General features: G+C 40.0%; 1 protein-coding gene across 1 annotated transcript in view; it reads left to right on the top strand.

The window, feature by feature from the left end:
* The window catches only part of LOC116717940 (lamin-A-like), a 35,274-nt gene extending 20,167 nt beyond the window's left edge, over positions 1-15,107 (top strand). The window contains exons 3-13 of the mRNA XM_032559624.1: positions 5,537-5,693; positions 6,113-6,238; positions 6,905-7,075; positions 7,698-7,823; positions 8,787-9,007; positions 9,583-9,907; positions 9,986-10,093; positions 10,739-10,858; positions 10,937-10,996; positions 11,386-11,535; positions 12,798-15,107. Of these exons, the coding sequence (XP_032415515.1) occupies positions 5,537-5,693; positions 6,113-6,238; positions 6,905-7,075; positions 7,698-7,823; positions 8,787-9,007; positions 9,583-9,907; positions 9,986-10,093; positions 10,739-10,858; positions 10,937-10,996; positions 11,386-11,535; positions 12,798-12,833 (1,600 nt within the window). The 3' untranslated portion in view covers positions 12,834-15,107. The remainder of the gene's footprint in view (positions 1-5,536; positions 5,694-6,112; positions 6,239-6,904; positions 7,076-7,697; positions 7,824-8,786; positions 9,008-9,582; positions 9,908-9,985; positions 10,094-10,738; positions 10,859-10,936; positions 10,997-11,385; positions 11,536-12,797) is intronic.
* Positions 15,108-16,144: the final 1,037 nt, after the last annotated feature.

The raw sequence follows: 16,144 nt of genomic DNA, 5'->3' as shown, positions 1-16,144 counted from the left end.
ACAGTAGGAAACCTTTCCTCAGACTGGATCATTATTGTTCTCCAGAACCAGCAGTCGGGTCGGAGCAGAATGACTGAGCCGATTTGATTTGCAAAGCAGCAAAAAAACCTAAAATGTTGCTAAATTAGTGCAAAGGTCAGATGAACGTTTGTGTTTCTGTCTCTGCACTGATTCATTCAGGGCTGCTCAGACGTGTGTGTGTGTGTGTGTGTACATATATTATTTCTGCATCCACAGCAACGTGAGCTTACCAGGGCTGACGACTGAGGCCCTGGTTACCACGGCAACAGCACAGCAAAACATGGCTGAAGTGATTGGGATTTCTTCTTTTTTCTCCCTCCCAGTCTGCGAGGCGGAGTTTGTTTCTTGTTACTGGGACGGATAAAGATGTAGCTGTGAGTCATCCTGGAGGCCGGGAGCCGAGCCAGAGCATTCCTCCTCCTCCTCCTCCCCCTTCATCACTCCCTCCTCTTCCTCCTCTGTCTCTTTGTCTGCCCTTTTTTTATTTTGCTCCCCTTTTCTTTTTGCTGTGCGCTGTGAACATTCCCAAACAGCTTTTATTAAAACAGATTTGTTTCTGTTTGTGAACCCAGAATATTCCGTCTGCCCTTCCAGCACAGAGGTCTCCGTGTATCACCAAACACTCGTTTTTCCACTTTATTCATGCGATCCGTAGAAGTGGGACGCGGTGCGCATGTGTTTGCTCATCTGTTGGGTTGAGAACATATTGGTTTGTCCTCCTGCTGGTTGCAATGGTTGCAATCATTGTGAGATTGTTTGAGAAAAGCTGCAGACTCTCTCCACACAAACTGTGACAGCTTTCACTGCCTCAGCAGAGCAACATGTCAACAGAATCTCGGCTTATTTATGCTGAAATGAAGAAATTCACTGGATTACACCAACAGAACACGGATCTGGTTGTTTATAGGAGCAAAAACCTGCATTTTTATCTCATCCTGCATAAACATTTCATCACATTTCACCGGTTTATGCTTCCATGGTTACATTTAATTCAGGTGTTCTGAATGTATTGCTGTCAAAACGCCCACATTATTACACAAATAAGTTTAAAAGCACACATGGCCAAGGATTTAATGCTTCAGTCTTTGTCTTAAAATGCCTTCGTGGGTTTTGAGGCTTAAATCTTGGAAACATCAAAAAACGCAGAAAAACAAAACCGCCGTCTCTTTAAATTACACCGTAGCTGTTATTTTAGTAAATTTAATCGCTTATGTCCAAATTTACAATAAAAAACATTAAACAAAGTGATTTACTTAAAAAATGTTCAGAAAAATGTAAGAATCCAAAACTTCAGTCAGAATCCCAGTGGAAACCAACATCCTTTTTATACAATATTAGAAATACATTGAAAAAGGCAATTAATTAATATTTTAAATTAGACATGTTGTTGTGTAAAATACAATAAGTTTTATCTGTAGCAAATGATGCATCCACAACTAAAACTAAAAAAAATCACCTCTAACATCGATGTATGAAAAACTAATTTCTTTCTGCTCAGTTTAACATCAATGCAGTGTTAAAATAATCTGTTTATTTTTATGGATTAGCTGATAGTTGGAGCTTAATGAAAGATTTTAACAGAATTTCAACTAAATGAAGCTGAAAGTGACACTTAATGAGTCCATTTATTTATTTTAATCCTAAATGGAAAATGTTTGTATTGTACAGCTTTGGCTTAATTACTGTGGTTCTTTTAACAAATTATTTTTTTAATTCTCTCCAGTTAACGATTAATCGATTACTAAATTATTTCAATAATCAACTAATGTGATTAATCGATTCATCTCTAGACAGCAACATGTTTGACAAAAGGCTTTGTACCTGGTGTGAAGCATGGTGGTGGAGGGATGATGATCCGGGTTACTAAAGTGTTCCGGGGTCAAAGGTCAAAGAAGTGGAACAAATGAATTTACAACTAAAGTCCGATGGAAAATCTCCTTTAATTTATTAAAAGTATTTTATTTTGTTTTCCTTTGGATTTAAATTTTAATTTTAATTTAAGAAGTCCCTGATGCATCCAACCACAAAGATAAACAAAGTTTTTTAGTTTTCCCATAAAACCTCTGGAAGAGCAGCGGGTGGGGGAGGGGGGACCGACTGGGCCGACCCGCTGCGGCGCCGTGGTCTGCCTCAGAATCCGGCCGTTGACGTCGAGACAAACGGCTTCGTCGTTTCGGGTCGTGTTTATCTCCAGTCTCATAAAAACCCGCTTTTCATTTTTCCACCAGTCGGTTTTCCTCTCGCACTGCAAAAACACAAAATCTTACCAAGAGTTTCCGTCTAGTTTATAGTGGAAATGTCTTAGTTTTGTTTTATTTCAAGTGAACTGTCTTGCAAATAAATTTTCAGCAAAATATAGGAGCTTGTTTTAAATCAATAATTCCTTAAAATTACAGAAAAACTGCTTGTTCCATTTTCAGATTATTTTCACTTAACACATTTTTCCCATGTTATAAATGAAATCTACCAGTAGAACTATAACTTTTTCATCAACATTAAAGAATTATTTACTTGAAACAAACTCCAATATCTTGCTGAAAAATTACTTTAACTAGTAAGATATTTTCACTAGAAACAAGACCAAGATTTTGTGTTTTTGCAGTGTAATTCTGCGGTTTTTAACGAGGATTGTTTTGCAGTAATCACACCAGCAGAACGTTTTTAGTGACGCCGCTGGAATTCAGGGAATGTTTCCAGTCTGAACGTAAAGGTGTGGCACACCTGGATCGTAAAGAGCTGCGTGTTTCTGCTGGAGATCAGACCTGCTCATCAACAGAAACAAGAACATCTGCTCAAAGAAACCAGTTCAGGTCCTATTTATGCGTTTTACTGCATGGAAAAGTGTTTTATTCGACAGAAACGGAACCATCAGTGTCTGAAACAGCAATAAACTTTTCGCCTCTGATATCTGAAATATAAAAATTGACTGAAAATGTTTATTAAAATAAAGACATAAATGTACTGAATTACAAATTGATTTTGAAGAATCTGCTCCAGTACAGCTCACATAAATACACCAATAGCAGAATCAGAACCAAACATCCTGAGCCCAGTGTGAATGGACCTGCAGGCTGCTCTCTCATCTGTTGTTTTCAGGCTGTTTACAGAAACAGTCAGTAGATTTTGGTTCAGGAGTTTTTAAAGAGGCAGAATCATGAAATCCACTTGATTTTAATGTTTTCTCGTCAAAAACATTGCAGTAGTTTTTTTTTTTTTTTATTCTTTCATGCATGTTTGCAAAATTCTCTAATCTCCATGGCAACCCTTCAGCTGTGTAAAATGCCTGGGTGGACCTAGCCCCGCCTTCGAGACAAAGCTCCTAACCCTTTAGCTCCTTCAGACTAGCCAGCAGCAATTAGCAAACAGCTGGTGGAGCTGCTGAGCTCATTATAGGAGCTACTGCTCAGTTAAACGCTGGTAAAGACGATGTTAAAGTTTTGGGACGACTTCCTGGAGGTGGAGTTTCTTAAAGAGGCAGAGGTCCAATTTCAAGGTGTTAAATTTCTTTTATTTCATATATGCAGCAGTTTTATAACAACTGAAGTTAGCATAGCTACTTGGTTAAGCTATCAAATGGAAGTATGAGCCTGGAGACTACATGACATTCCCCGTTAGTAGCTGTTGACGCTGTAGTTTTTAATGAGGTTTGCATCTTTGTCGTAAAGTGTTTGGTTTAAGCCCGTTTGTTCTGGTTCTGGTCCGGTCTGTGAGGTCTGGACGCCGGCTCCCTCGGCAGATGGTCGTTACTAGAGACAATGAGGCCAAATGGGAGAACTGGAGCCCATTTCCTCCCCCTCCACCTCCTGGTTGTTTTTTCTCCGCTGGTTCGGCCGTTTCCCTGAACTGAACCGAACGTGAGCCGCTTTGAGTCGGGACGGGTTCTAACAGAACCTGGTTCTGGTCGGACTGGGCCCAGTTGGTCCGGCTGCCCAGTAGAGTCTGACTTTAAAGAACTGAAGCAGCATCTGATCAGATTAGAGTGTTTGAGCTTCTAGATTAATAAATAATCAGTTAGTAAATATTGATTAGTAGTTAAACGGCTCCTTCCATCCTACATAAAAGATTCACCTTTACTAAATATTTAACATTCAGAAATCATTTTTGGTCATTAAAATATTAACGGTTCAGTAGATTTCTTTTTTTTTAAATTTAATTTAACATAAATTGTTGTTTGACCTCATATTTCAGTTTGGACAATAAAAGTTCTGAACGACGTTATGATTTATTTATTTTACTTCATATAATCGTATTTCTGAACCATTTGAGAGAAAGTTTGTTCCCAGTTTATTTTTACGTTTAAAGGTCGTCAACCTTTCGTCACTTTCTTTATTATTTATTATAAATTTGCTGTTATATTTCAAACTGCACTGACGAACAAATTAAAGTTGATTTTGCATGTTTTGATCAAACTTGTGAAGCTATTAGTGGATTTAACTTTGCTGGTGCAGAATTATCAAATACATTTTTAAATCAACACATTTATGTCTGAAAAGTTTAAAGTCAGATCAGCTCCGTTTTTCTCAGCCGGGACAGAAGCTCAGATATCGGTATCGAAATTTTTTAAAAATTGGATCGGTGCATTTCTAATTCTCATACAAGAAGTGTGGAAAAAAAACCCCAACAAATTTTATGTTCTACTTCAGGGTTTGCATTTATTGTGATAAACTTCCTATAGAGATAATTCTGATTAAAATCCAATTAAGGTTTTAAAACCCGAACACTGTCAGGATTGTCAGCTTATCTGTTTTCTCCACTGTTTGTTCATTGAAAGCACCAATGAATTTGAAAATATGATTAAATGCAGATATGGTTTGCAGTTTAATGATAGAAATCAAACTTTTTCTGTGACTGGTGTCCTAAAGAAGCATGTTAATGTTTTTCAAGAGAAGGATTTGTGTTTTGGGCTACAAATTGTTCTTAGTCATTTTGATTATCACAATAGTATCACAAAATATTGTGATAAACTTACCGTCCAAACCTTTATTGCATAATCCATGAAACCAGTATAAACAATTTATTCTCATGTAATAAAATGAATCATGTTTTTTTTCCCCCTAATTAGATAAAATAGTTTAAAATCAAAAATGTGCAGAACATGATGATTTGTCATGAAAACAAATTGTCCCAGAAGTTTTTACGATAAACAATAATGTTGTTTTAAAGCAATATAAAAGTGAAACATTTGAGCATTTAACACTGAAACTGGAAGATATTTTAAATATAAACAAAACAGAAACTGATTAAATTAATTATGAAGGAAAATTGTCCTTCAAAAAAAAGCTACATTATTGAGTTTTTCTCAATTTCTCATTCATTTATCATTTAATTGGTTTTATTGAGACAGATCAAATAATTTAATTTTTTTTGTAGTTTTTTTTAAGCTGATAGGAAATAAAGGTCAGAATTCAGATGCAGCAGAGAGAAAAGGTGTAAAGTTTTTGGATCGTATTAAAGGAGAGAAATTTTCTCCAGAACTCGGTGAGCAAACTAACGCCCACGTCTCGTCGCTCCGCAGGAACGCCAAGAAGGAGTCGGACCTGGAGGCGGCGCTGCTGCGGCTGCGGGACCTGGAGGCCATGCTGAACTCCAAAGACGCCGCCTACACCACCGCCCTGGGCGAGAAGCGCAACCTGGAGGCCGAGCTGAAGGAGCTGAAGGCCCAGCTGGCCAAGGTGAGCGTGGCCCGAGTCCGACCGAGTCTGACCGAGTTCGACCGAGGCCTCCTGAGGCTGCTGCGGTCAGGAAAGGTGCACTTCCTGCCTCGGAGCGGCAGAAATCTTCGTTCTGCGGCCTGATTTGTGGTTTTTGGAGCGGAGAGCGATGTTGCCGCTCAGGTTTTCCACCTGCCTGAAGCCGCTGTCGCTCCCTCTGAGTTATCGCTGCATGCAGAAAATAATTTCCTATAATTGCTCTGCAGCTGATTATGAATGAGGCAGCTGCTTTCTGCCAGTTTTATCAATGAATATCAGCTCAAAGCTCGACGTTGTGGCTGCGCTCCACCTACTGTCCAAACCTAGGAACTGCACCTTTCTGTCCAGTGTGTTTTTTGTTTTTTCTGTGTTTTTAGCTTTTTTTCTGTCTTCTCTCCCAGCTGGACGGCAGCTTTGCCGATACGAAGAAGCAGCTGCAGGACGAGATGCTGCGGCGGGTGGATGCAGAGAACCGCCTGCAGACCCTGAAGGAGGAGCTGGAGTTCCAGAAGAACATCTACGCCGAGGTTGGTGCTCCTCGTCTCCTGTTTTTCTGCAGGCAGTTTGTTCGCTTCCAAAAAGCGACCGCTGGTTCTGCATCTCCTCCTCCAGATTTGCTCCCATGATGCATTTTTCACCTTCACTTCTACTGAACAGGATTAGAGATGGGGGATTAAAAACTGACTTGGAATAATACATTTCATCTCAAACTTCAGATTTTTTTTCTCAGAAATTTTGACTTTGATCAGAGTTTGTAGCTTAATTACTGAATTATGACTTTTTTCCTTAGAATTTGGACTTTAATCTCAAAATTCTGACTTTTTTTTCCGAATTCACAGTCTAAATTTAGAAAAATTAAAAATTCTGTGAGAAATTTATTCTTTCTTAAAAAATCATGTTCTGTTTTGATTTCACCTAAAAACCTGCTGCTGTGACTCGCCTTTTCTTCCTGTAATTATGTTTTAATCTTTCGGTCTTGTTTTGGTTTCAGCCTGTGAAAAGTGAATAAAAATTATGTTTAAATGTGATGATGATCTGCTTATGGATTTTTCTGCTGGAGCTCCTGAGAAGTAATTTCTCCACAGCAGCTGACTGATCAATCAAATTAAATTCACTGAGGCCTCAGTTTATTGTTTATATGCAGATGAGCTGGATTTTCTCAGCGTCTCTGAATGTTTTGGGGTTTTTTGCAGGAGCTGCGTGAGTCGAAGCGTCGGCACGAGTCTCGCATCGTGGAGATCGACAGCGGCAGGCAGCAGGAGTTTGAGAGCAAGCTGGCCGACGCGCTGGTCGAGCTGAGGACGCAGCACGAGGACCAGGTCCGCCTCTACAAGGAGGAGCTGGAGAAGACCTACCACTCCAAGGTGGGAGGGCGGCGCCGGCGCCACCTGCAGGCCGCGCCGTATCTCATTTAACACAGATTCATCACTTAGATCCAGGAGATTAAACTCGTTTTGATTTCAGGCGACATCAGGATCGTTGATGTCCTCAAACGGCAGAATGTCTTGATAAAACTACAATTTAACAAACTTTAATTGGTACTTCTTAAATGCAACAACTTTTAACATTTTTCACATTCATTTAATTTGGTTCTTTACAAATGAATATAAAATATTTAAGCACACATCTGTTAAAGTTCAGGGACACTAGAGGGCCTCATAAATGGTGATTCCTTTTAGTGAATTTATTTTCAAAATGTCAAATGGAAACGTCTCCTCTGTTAAGAGATGATTTCATGTCTTTTAATGACTTATCGGGTGAACAAACTTATTCACTTGTGATTTTAATTTAATTTCTTATCTAATGGAAACGGTGCAGTTATAAAGCTGTTTTTTTTGGGTTTTTTTACATCAAGGATTTCCACTCATTTGTAATAGAAATGCAGCTACTGAAGATAATTCACAGTGAATTAAAAACCTCCAAACTGAGGGCTTTTTAAGTGAGAAGATGTTTGTGTTCTGATATTTGTCCGTCTCCGTGCTGCAGCTGGAAAACGCCCGCCAGTCGGCGGACAGACACAACCACCTGGTGGGCGAGGCTCACGAGGAGCTGCAGCAGACCCGGGTCCGTCTGGAGGGCATGACGGTCCAGCTGACCCAGCTGCAGAAACAGGTACCGCTTCCTCGCGCTGCGTCGGGTCGGAGAGCCCGCCGAGACTCACCCAGACAGCCGTCACTTCCCACTGATTCATTATTAAAAACCACATTGTTACTGAGTTGAAACGCGCACATTAGCCACTGCACTGCAAAAACACAAAATATTAGCAGGTAAGTTTTGTATATTTTCTAGTGAAATGTCTTAGCTTTGTCTCATTCAAGTGTAGTTGGTCAGAAAAACCTTTGAGTAAAATATAAGAGCTTATTTGAAGTAAAGTTTTAGTTCCAATGGCAGATTATTTCACTAATGACATGGGAACAATTCTTGTAAGTGAAATAATCTTCCAGTTTTAAAGTAAAGAATTACTGACTTAAAATAAGCTCCTTTTTCTTGCTGAAAACTTATTGCTAAGTTAGTTTAGTCACTAAGATATTTGCACTAAGAATTAGACAAAATTACTTGAGATTTTGGTTTTTTTGCAGTGTAGTGACGCCGTTACTATGAATCGATTTATAGCCACAGAAATAAACTGTTCTGATGCGAAATGAGAGGGAATCTGTCACAAAAATGTTTGCAGCTCCATCATTTTGTTTTCCTGATTTCTATAAAATATGTCTGAAATTAAAGTGGAGAAAACTGCTGATATTTTGATTTGTATAAAATGTGTATTCTTTCCTGATATGAAATCTATAAACAGTTTAGTTTCTGTCAAGACGTTGGAGGGGATTAAATTAAATTCTTTCTTTATTTGTCAGTTAATTTTACATACCAGCCGCTGCAGGAGACGTAGTTTAAATACTTCATGATGTATTTTATCCCATTTGATGATTGTTATATCTGGTGAAAAACAACTCGATTCCCTGACGAAAATCGGTGCAGAACGATCATGTGACTCACGATGAGTCATGTGACTCCTCGGGTCCGGTAATGGGACGTCAGCGATGCGTTTCCTCTGACCGACTCTCGTGTCTCTGGCAGCTGGCGGCCAGCGAGGCCAGAGTCCGGGAGCTGGAGGAGTCCATGGCGCGGGAGCGCGACATGATGCGGCGCCGCATGGATGACAAGGACCGCGACATGGCCGAGATCCGGGCCCGGATGCAGCAGCAGCTGGACGAGTACCAGGAGCTGCTGGACATCAAGCTGGCCCTGGATATGGAGATCAGCGCGTACAGGAAGCTGCTGGAGGGAGAGGAGGAGAGGTGAGCTGAAGGTCGACCAAACATGGACGTGTTTGTAAGGAGGAGACGGGGGGAAGACGAGCTCTAAACTGAGGCATGGATTCAGTTTTCTGCATTTTATGACGAGCAGTGCAGTAATACCAGTGGATTTTCCAGACATGGTGCCATTTTGTAGCATAATCAAGTAACTCTTGCCTTTAGTTGTATCAAAAATGACTTAAAAGAAATTTTACTTCCTGATTTAATGTCTAGAAATTGGGCCTCTGTCTCCTTAAAAACTCCTAATTTTTTGCTCAGTGCTTTTGCTAACTTTGAAATCGTTTAGCATACTTGGCTACCCACTGCTACCCGTTAGCCACTGATTAGCGATGCACATTTTGGTACACTTCTGCTGCTCTGCTAATGGCATAGCTAAATTTTAGCATAGCATTTTGCTAATTTTGAAAGTATTTAGCTTCCCCTAAATCAATTTTTCCAGATAAATTCCAGATGAATTTGCTCAACAAGGCGAAGCCACAGTTTCCTTCGCTGCTGTAAACGATCAGTTAAAGGCGCGATCTCTAAGCTGCTTTTGTTTTACTCCCCCCCTCCACCAGGCTCCGCCTCTCCCCCAGCCCCTCCTCCACTAAGGTCACAGTGACCCGGTCCTCGGGGTCGGGCCACACCAGCCGCCTGCTCCTCTCCGCCGCCGCCTCCTCCTCTGCTGCGGCAGCCGCCGCCGCCGCCTCCAGCAGCCGCACTTCGTCCAGCGCCAGCAAGAAGCGCCGCCTGAATGACAACGACAGCGAGACGTCCAGCATGGTGGGCGGCACCATCACCAAGACCCGCATCAGCCAGCAAGCCTCCGCCAGCGGACGCATCACCGTGGACGAGGTCGACCTGGAGGGCAAGTTCATCCGTCTGAGCAACAAGGCGGACGAGGTAAAGAGTTGCTCGCAAACTTTACGGTCCCTGAAAATGACACCAAACTGACGAGACGAACATTTTTACACCCTTCAGGATCAATCTCTGGCAAACTGGCAGCTGAAGAGGCAAGTCGGCAGCGGCGCTCCGATCGTCTACAAGTTCCCCAGCAAGTTCACTCTGAAGGCCGGATCCACCGTGACGGTGAGTCCAACGCCCGGGTTGGTTCTTTTTGGTTCTGTTAAAGGGGAAGTACTGTAAACAATGGAACACAGATACATTATACTATGAGCATATTGTAATTCTTGTGTGTTTCTCCAATTCAAAAATAGTAAAAGGTAAAACAAACATGTATTTAAGAATTATATTAAGTTTTTTTTAGCTTCATGTCATGTTATACTGTTTTTAAATCAGAAACTGATTTCATTTATGTTTGAGAAATTCTTAAATCTCCATAGCGACCATTCATCTCTGCAAAATGCCTGAGTGAACCTAGCTCCGCCTTCAAGGCGCTGCTCCTCCCCCAGACTAGTCTGACTCCTTCAGACTAGCCAGCAGCAATTAGCAAACACCTGGTGGAGCTACTTCTCAGTGCAACGCTGGTAAAACCGATGTTAAAGGGTTAATAGAGGAGCCATCTTGTAATGAGTTTCTAAAAGAGCAGGAGCTTTTAAAGAGACAGAGGCCCAATTTTTCAAGGCGTTAAATTATAAACTCAAACTTCTTTTAGCGTTTTGAAGGTAACATAGTTACTCGGGTTATGCTATAAAATGGCACCATGTACCTGGAAAACACATGAAACTGGCCGTTTAAACCGAGCTGTGATTAAATGGGTCCCGAACTGTGCAGGTCTGGGCGGCATCTGGTGGTGGAACCCACAACCCGCCCACTGATCTGGTCTGGAAGAACCAGGCGTCCTGGGGCAGCGGCGACCTCCTGCAGACCACGCTCATCAGCGCTGCCGGAGAGGTCGGCCCAGATCCAACATTTTATTCATTTTCTGTTTGTTTCAAAAACTGAACTGTTTTCTCTTTGATCCTTCAACAGGAAATGGCCTCCAGGAAAGTGATGCGCACCCTGTTCCAGGATGAAGATGATGATGACATGGTAAACTCTTCCTCTCTAACAGTTGGCAGCCGTAAATCAACCAATAAATCAACAACAAAATATATCACAATAAACACGGAATCAATATCATTAAATAATACAGCTGATAGAATATCCACTGAACTCTGATCCAGAACTGCACAGCATTCTGGGAGATGTAGGCAGAGGAGAGACTTTAGCTTTCAAGGCTAGCTAAGAGACTGGTGGATTAACCAACTCACTTGCACTTATTATTATCTAATAACCAAGCTGCAGTAGTTTAATATCGGAAAATATAAACATTGGTACAAAGAAAATATCTCTGAAGACGCTCGTTGGTCTTTTCATCCTGTTGAACTGCAACATCTGAAAGGTAAATGATGATGTTTGATGTTTGGCGCCCCCTGCAGGGAGCCCACAGCACCAGCGCAGAGAACGAGTACAACCTGCGCAGCCGCACGGTCATCTGCGACTCGTGTGGCCAGACGTCGGATCGCTCCGGCGGGTTGGACGGCCTCATAGGACAATCCTCCTTCATGGGAACCAACGATCCCAGACAGGTACCGCCCAGTTCTACTGGTCAACTTACCAGCACAACCAGAACTGGTTTCAATAAACCAGCTAAAAGCAGAAGCACTCAGTCACTGCAGAATTTGTTTTTTAACAAAATCAAAGTAAATCCAATATTTAAATAATGCAACAATGTTGCTGCTCCATTTAAACCCATTAACTGATAAAATCTTCATTTATGTAAGTTTGTGTTTTTATTTTAGCTTCTGTCTGTAAAACATCTGAGGGAAATCTAACAGAATCACAGCAAAAGCAAAATCTTGGAGTATTTTCCTTTTGCTTCTATAGCAAATATCTTAATACACTTGAAATAAGACGAAACCAATTTAAAACTTTCAGCAAGATACAGGAGATGCTAGTAAGAAAATATTTCCTTAATAAGTCAAAATAAAGAACTAATTAAACTGGCAGATTATTTCACATAACACGGGAAAAATATCTTCAGTGAAATAATCTATCAATAGAACTATCAATATTTCATCAATGTTTAAAGTTTTCAGCAAGATACAGGAGAGGCTTGTAAGTCATTAATAGTTTAATATTATGTCACTTATAACAACATATAGGAATAAGTGAAATAATACAACTAGTACTTTTCCATCAGCATTAAACATTTATTGAATTAAAACAAGTGTCCATATCTTCATGAAAAGTTACTTCAAGGTTAGTTTTGTCTTATTTCCAGTGGACTCAGACATTTGCACTAGAAAGTAACAGAAATGGTTGGTAAGATTTAGTGTTTTTGTTTTGCTGCTGCAGCTTCTCTTTATCTTTTCACAATAAATACAATTCTGGTGCAAAAAAATCTTATTTTCTCTGATTGGTTTAAAAATTGAAGTTAAAGCTTGATGTTAATGATCTAGTTGATTGAAGCTAAAAGACTCGACGTCTTTCTGTCTGTTGCAGACACTCTGACCTCTCCCTGAGGGAAAGGCTCTGGGCCGTTTCTGGTTGAAATATTCAGAGTTTTACCCTGATAGACACGATGAAAATCTTTCATAATGAACCCAAATGAAGCAACACTTTGTTAGTCATGTAAAATTGAACATTATTAAACTGAAAGTACTAAAACATTTATTTACACAAAACTGCCAAAAGCCTATAACCTTTCTCTGATTATTCACGGTCAATGAAAAACTCTGTTTCAGAAAAGTCCTGTAAGAAAAAACATCCAACACATTGTTAAAATATAAGCATAACGTTTCAGGAGGAAACGCATTTATTTACATTTTTTTGTCATTTTCCCCTTTAGGGTGGCATGAAGCCGGAGAACTGCTCCGTCATGTAAAAACCAAAGAGCACCTCATCTGAACGCACCACAGAGCAGGATCCTTTTGTACCATCAGGATCTTTTTTTATTTTTTTATACGATAATTTGTTCCTTTTTTTTGTATCCAGATTAATGTGCAGGTTGGACCTGCTTCACGGTTTTGGGCTTTGGGCTCAGGATGTTCAGATTTCCTCATGTTGAATTCATTTTTTCCTGCATGTCTTGTTTTGGCCTCCGCTCTGTCTGCACGCTCCGCTCCGCTCCGGCCCAGTCCGCTCCAGTCCGGGCTTTCACTGCCGCCGCTGAACACACACAGCTGGCGAACAAACCCCAGAGCTTTAATAATCATTCTGTTTGAAGACTTTTGTTTACACTTTGTTTGCTGGAACGGCATCATTTCTGTGTGTATATGCAACAGGAAAAATCCTCCAAAGAAAAGGACTGTTGGCTCAGGTTTTTAAACTAACATCTTGTATATTTGCGTAGTCGTGCAGCTGTGGTGCGTAGAAATTATGAAATTAAGCTTGCTTGCACAGATAAAGTTCAGCTTCTAGTTTAGAGCATCTATAGAACATGGCTTGGTTTAACTCTGATGTTTTGCTTTATTTTACTTCCTTTGTCCTCTTTCTAAGCACAGCATGGTTCAGCTGGTCCACAAGCGCTGATCAGGCAGTAGCAGGAGCCTCCGACAGTCCAGACAGGGAATGAAGGTCAGGAAATGGAGGAAACCCTGCAGTAGTGCAGCTTAAAGGAGGCTGGCTGGTGGCATCTTGCTGATGTTTATCAGTTTTCCTTCCAACAAAAACCCAACGTTATTGTGAAATCTTTGCGCTCCACGTTACAACAGTTGACCTGCATTCAAACCCACAACGTGACCCGATCAAACTCCACTTAAAGCTGCAGTACGTAACTTTCACTAAAATATGTTCTTTCCATATTTAATAAAAATATCGCCACATCGTTACAGTTTAATATGAGACAAATAATCTGTAAAAAAAAAAATCTAGTTCTTGCCAGTGGTGCCAACACTCTGAAGAAATTCACCACTTCTGGTCAAAACCAACCAATCAGAGCCAGGAGGCGGGTCTTGTCGCTGTCAATCATCCTCATTTACGCTGCTCAATGTGCTAATGGTGTGGAAACAATTCACTTTTAACGGAGAAACTGTTTTTCCGCTAACTAGCTTTAGCATTCTTTGCGGGCTAAGTTGTGGTGAACTGAGTGATTGACAGCGCTAAGTCCCGCCTCCTGGCTGTGATTGGCTGGTTTTAACTGAGTTTCCGCAGGTAGCACTGGGAGAAAGCAGAAGAGCTCTATTTTTTTTTTCACAGATTTGTCTTTTATCGTCTCAGCAATGTAAAAAAAAAAAAAAAAACAACTTTTTTTTAATAAAAGTTGCATACTGCAGCTTTAAGCCACTGTCTGACTGTCGGATGCTCCAGAAACTGCCGGGTGCGACTTTTCAACATGCCACGTCCCTTTAGATCCAGTCCTTCCCATCGCTGGGCTGCATGTAAACCCAGTGAAACCAGTTCTGGATGTTTAATTTCCAGTGACTCTAATCTGAGAATATTAATTTCCTTGGATTTATTTGAATAAAGCGAACAGGAAGCTGCTGGAGGCTGCAGTTAAATTTGCCTTCAGAGGAAAGAAACTTTCTCTGCTCACATGATTCTCCGGTCTTGTGACGGTCAGCCTTCCTCCTCCTCATCCTCGGTTTGTGTCACTCTGTAAAATTGGTCACAAGGGCTTCTTTCTTTATTTTTTCTTTTTTCCAGTTGAACTCTGCATCTTTAGAAATATTTTTGGGATTTTGGACTTTTTCGCTGCTTTTAGAGGTCTGCAGCATGTATGCAAAGCAGGTAGATTTGTACTGTAGTTTGGCAGCTTTATGCATTTATACTCCATGTTAAAGTTTATCAGCACAGAAAATACTTGATGGATTTGTTTTTTGTCTGATTTGTCATTCAGGCCAAAAATATATTTTTATTTTTAAAACCCTAAAGTGCCTCAGCAACCTCCTAAAAACACCCCATGACCTCCATTTGAAAGAGCAAAGATCTAGTTTTGACCATGTTTTTACGTTCAGATAATTTATATAGAGAAGTTATAATTTTTCTCAGACGAGATGTTCGTCCCGTTTGTGTCTCAAATTTTACCCAAATCTGTTGTCAAAGTTTTTCCTCCCTTTAAAGTGGTATAATAATTAGAAACAGAACACCGTGCTTTGACTTGTTGTAATTGTATTTTTTTCTAAAATGAAGCCGAATAAAAGCTATTTTTCCCACCGTTTTCTTTTCCTCCAATTTATCACAACAGCTGAAAAAGTGCGAACAAATTTATTTGCATCATACAAACACATATATGCACCCACAGTTGCATTCAGAAATACAAGATTACATGTTTAAAAATATTTACAACACAAAATACATTCAGGTGGAATCGGAGAAATAGTTTTTAACTGAAGACATAAGATCTGCTCTATGGAAAACTTTATGCCAAATAATGAATATTCACAAACTTTTGGCGCCCCCTGGTGGTCACATCTCCACGATCACTGCAGAAAGGCAGAAATAATTTCTTAAACTGCACTGCAAAAACATAGAATCTTCAGTATTTTGGTTCCAGATTGTCACATGAAATAAAATTAACTTGAACTTTTCAGCTGCATACAGGAACTTGTTTTAAGGCAATTTTTCAAAAATAAAGTACTAATTCCACTGGCATTTTTCACTCAACACATTTTTCCCATTTTAAGTGAAACTAATATTTTTGCATCTATATTGAAGAATTGTGGACTTGAAATGAGCCTACCTGGCTGATAAGTTACTATTTGTCTTCAAGTGTACCAAGTTATTTGCAGTAGAAACTAAACATAAATTAACATTTTGTTTTTGCAGTGTGACTGTAGAGAGATTTTTGTAATGATGGAAATCAATAGTTATAATTATATAATGCAGTCAAATGTATTTTGTTGCTAATTTGACATTCAGGACTTTTTTTTGTTTTTTGTAATGAATAAAATTTGAAACCGGCATTTAAAGTGTTAAAATCCTGAAGAGGTCTGACTGCTCTGAGAATGTTAAGTCATTTATGAAAAAAAATGGAGGAAAGTCAGTTTTTGTATGTTTCTCCCAATCGTTTAAGTCAGTAAAATATTTGAACTGTGAACTCTTTTACAAAAACAGTTTATTTAACCGAAGACGGCAGGTAACAGACCTGCTCTGTAATATTCATCAGTTATGAACCTGAAGGAAGTTAATTTGTTGAAAAATGACATTAAACATTTAATGGATGCAGGAGAAGCTCCAGGCTCTAATCTGTGACCT

Source organism: Xiphophorus hellerii, chromosome 3, assembly GCF_003331165.1.
Source record: "Xiphophorus hellerii strain 12219 chromosome 3, Xiphophorus_hellerii-4.1, whole genome shotgun sequence".
In the NCBI taxonomy this organism is placed as follows: domain Eukaryota; kingdom Metazoa; phylum Chordata; class Actinopteri; order Cyprinodontiformes; family Poeciliidae; genus Xiphophorus; species Xiphophorus hellerii.
Note: the sequence above shows the minus strand (reverse complement) of the source record. Positions and strands in the feature narration are given on the sequence as shown.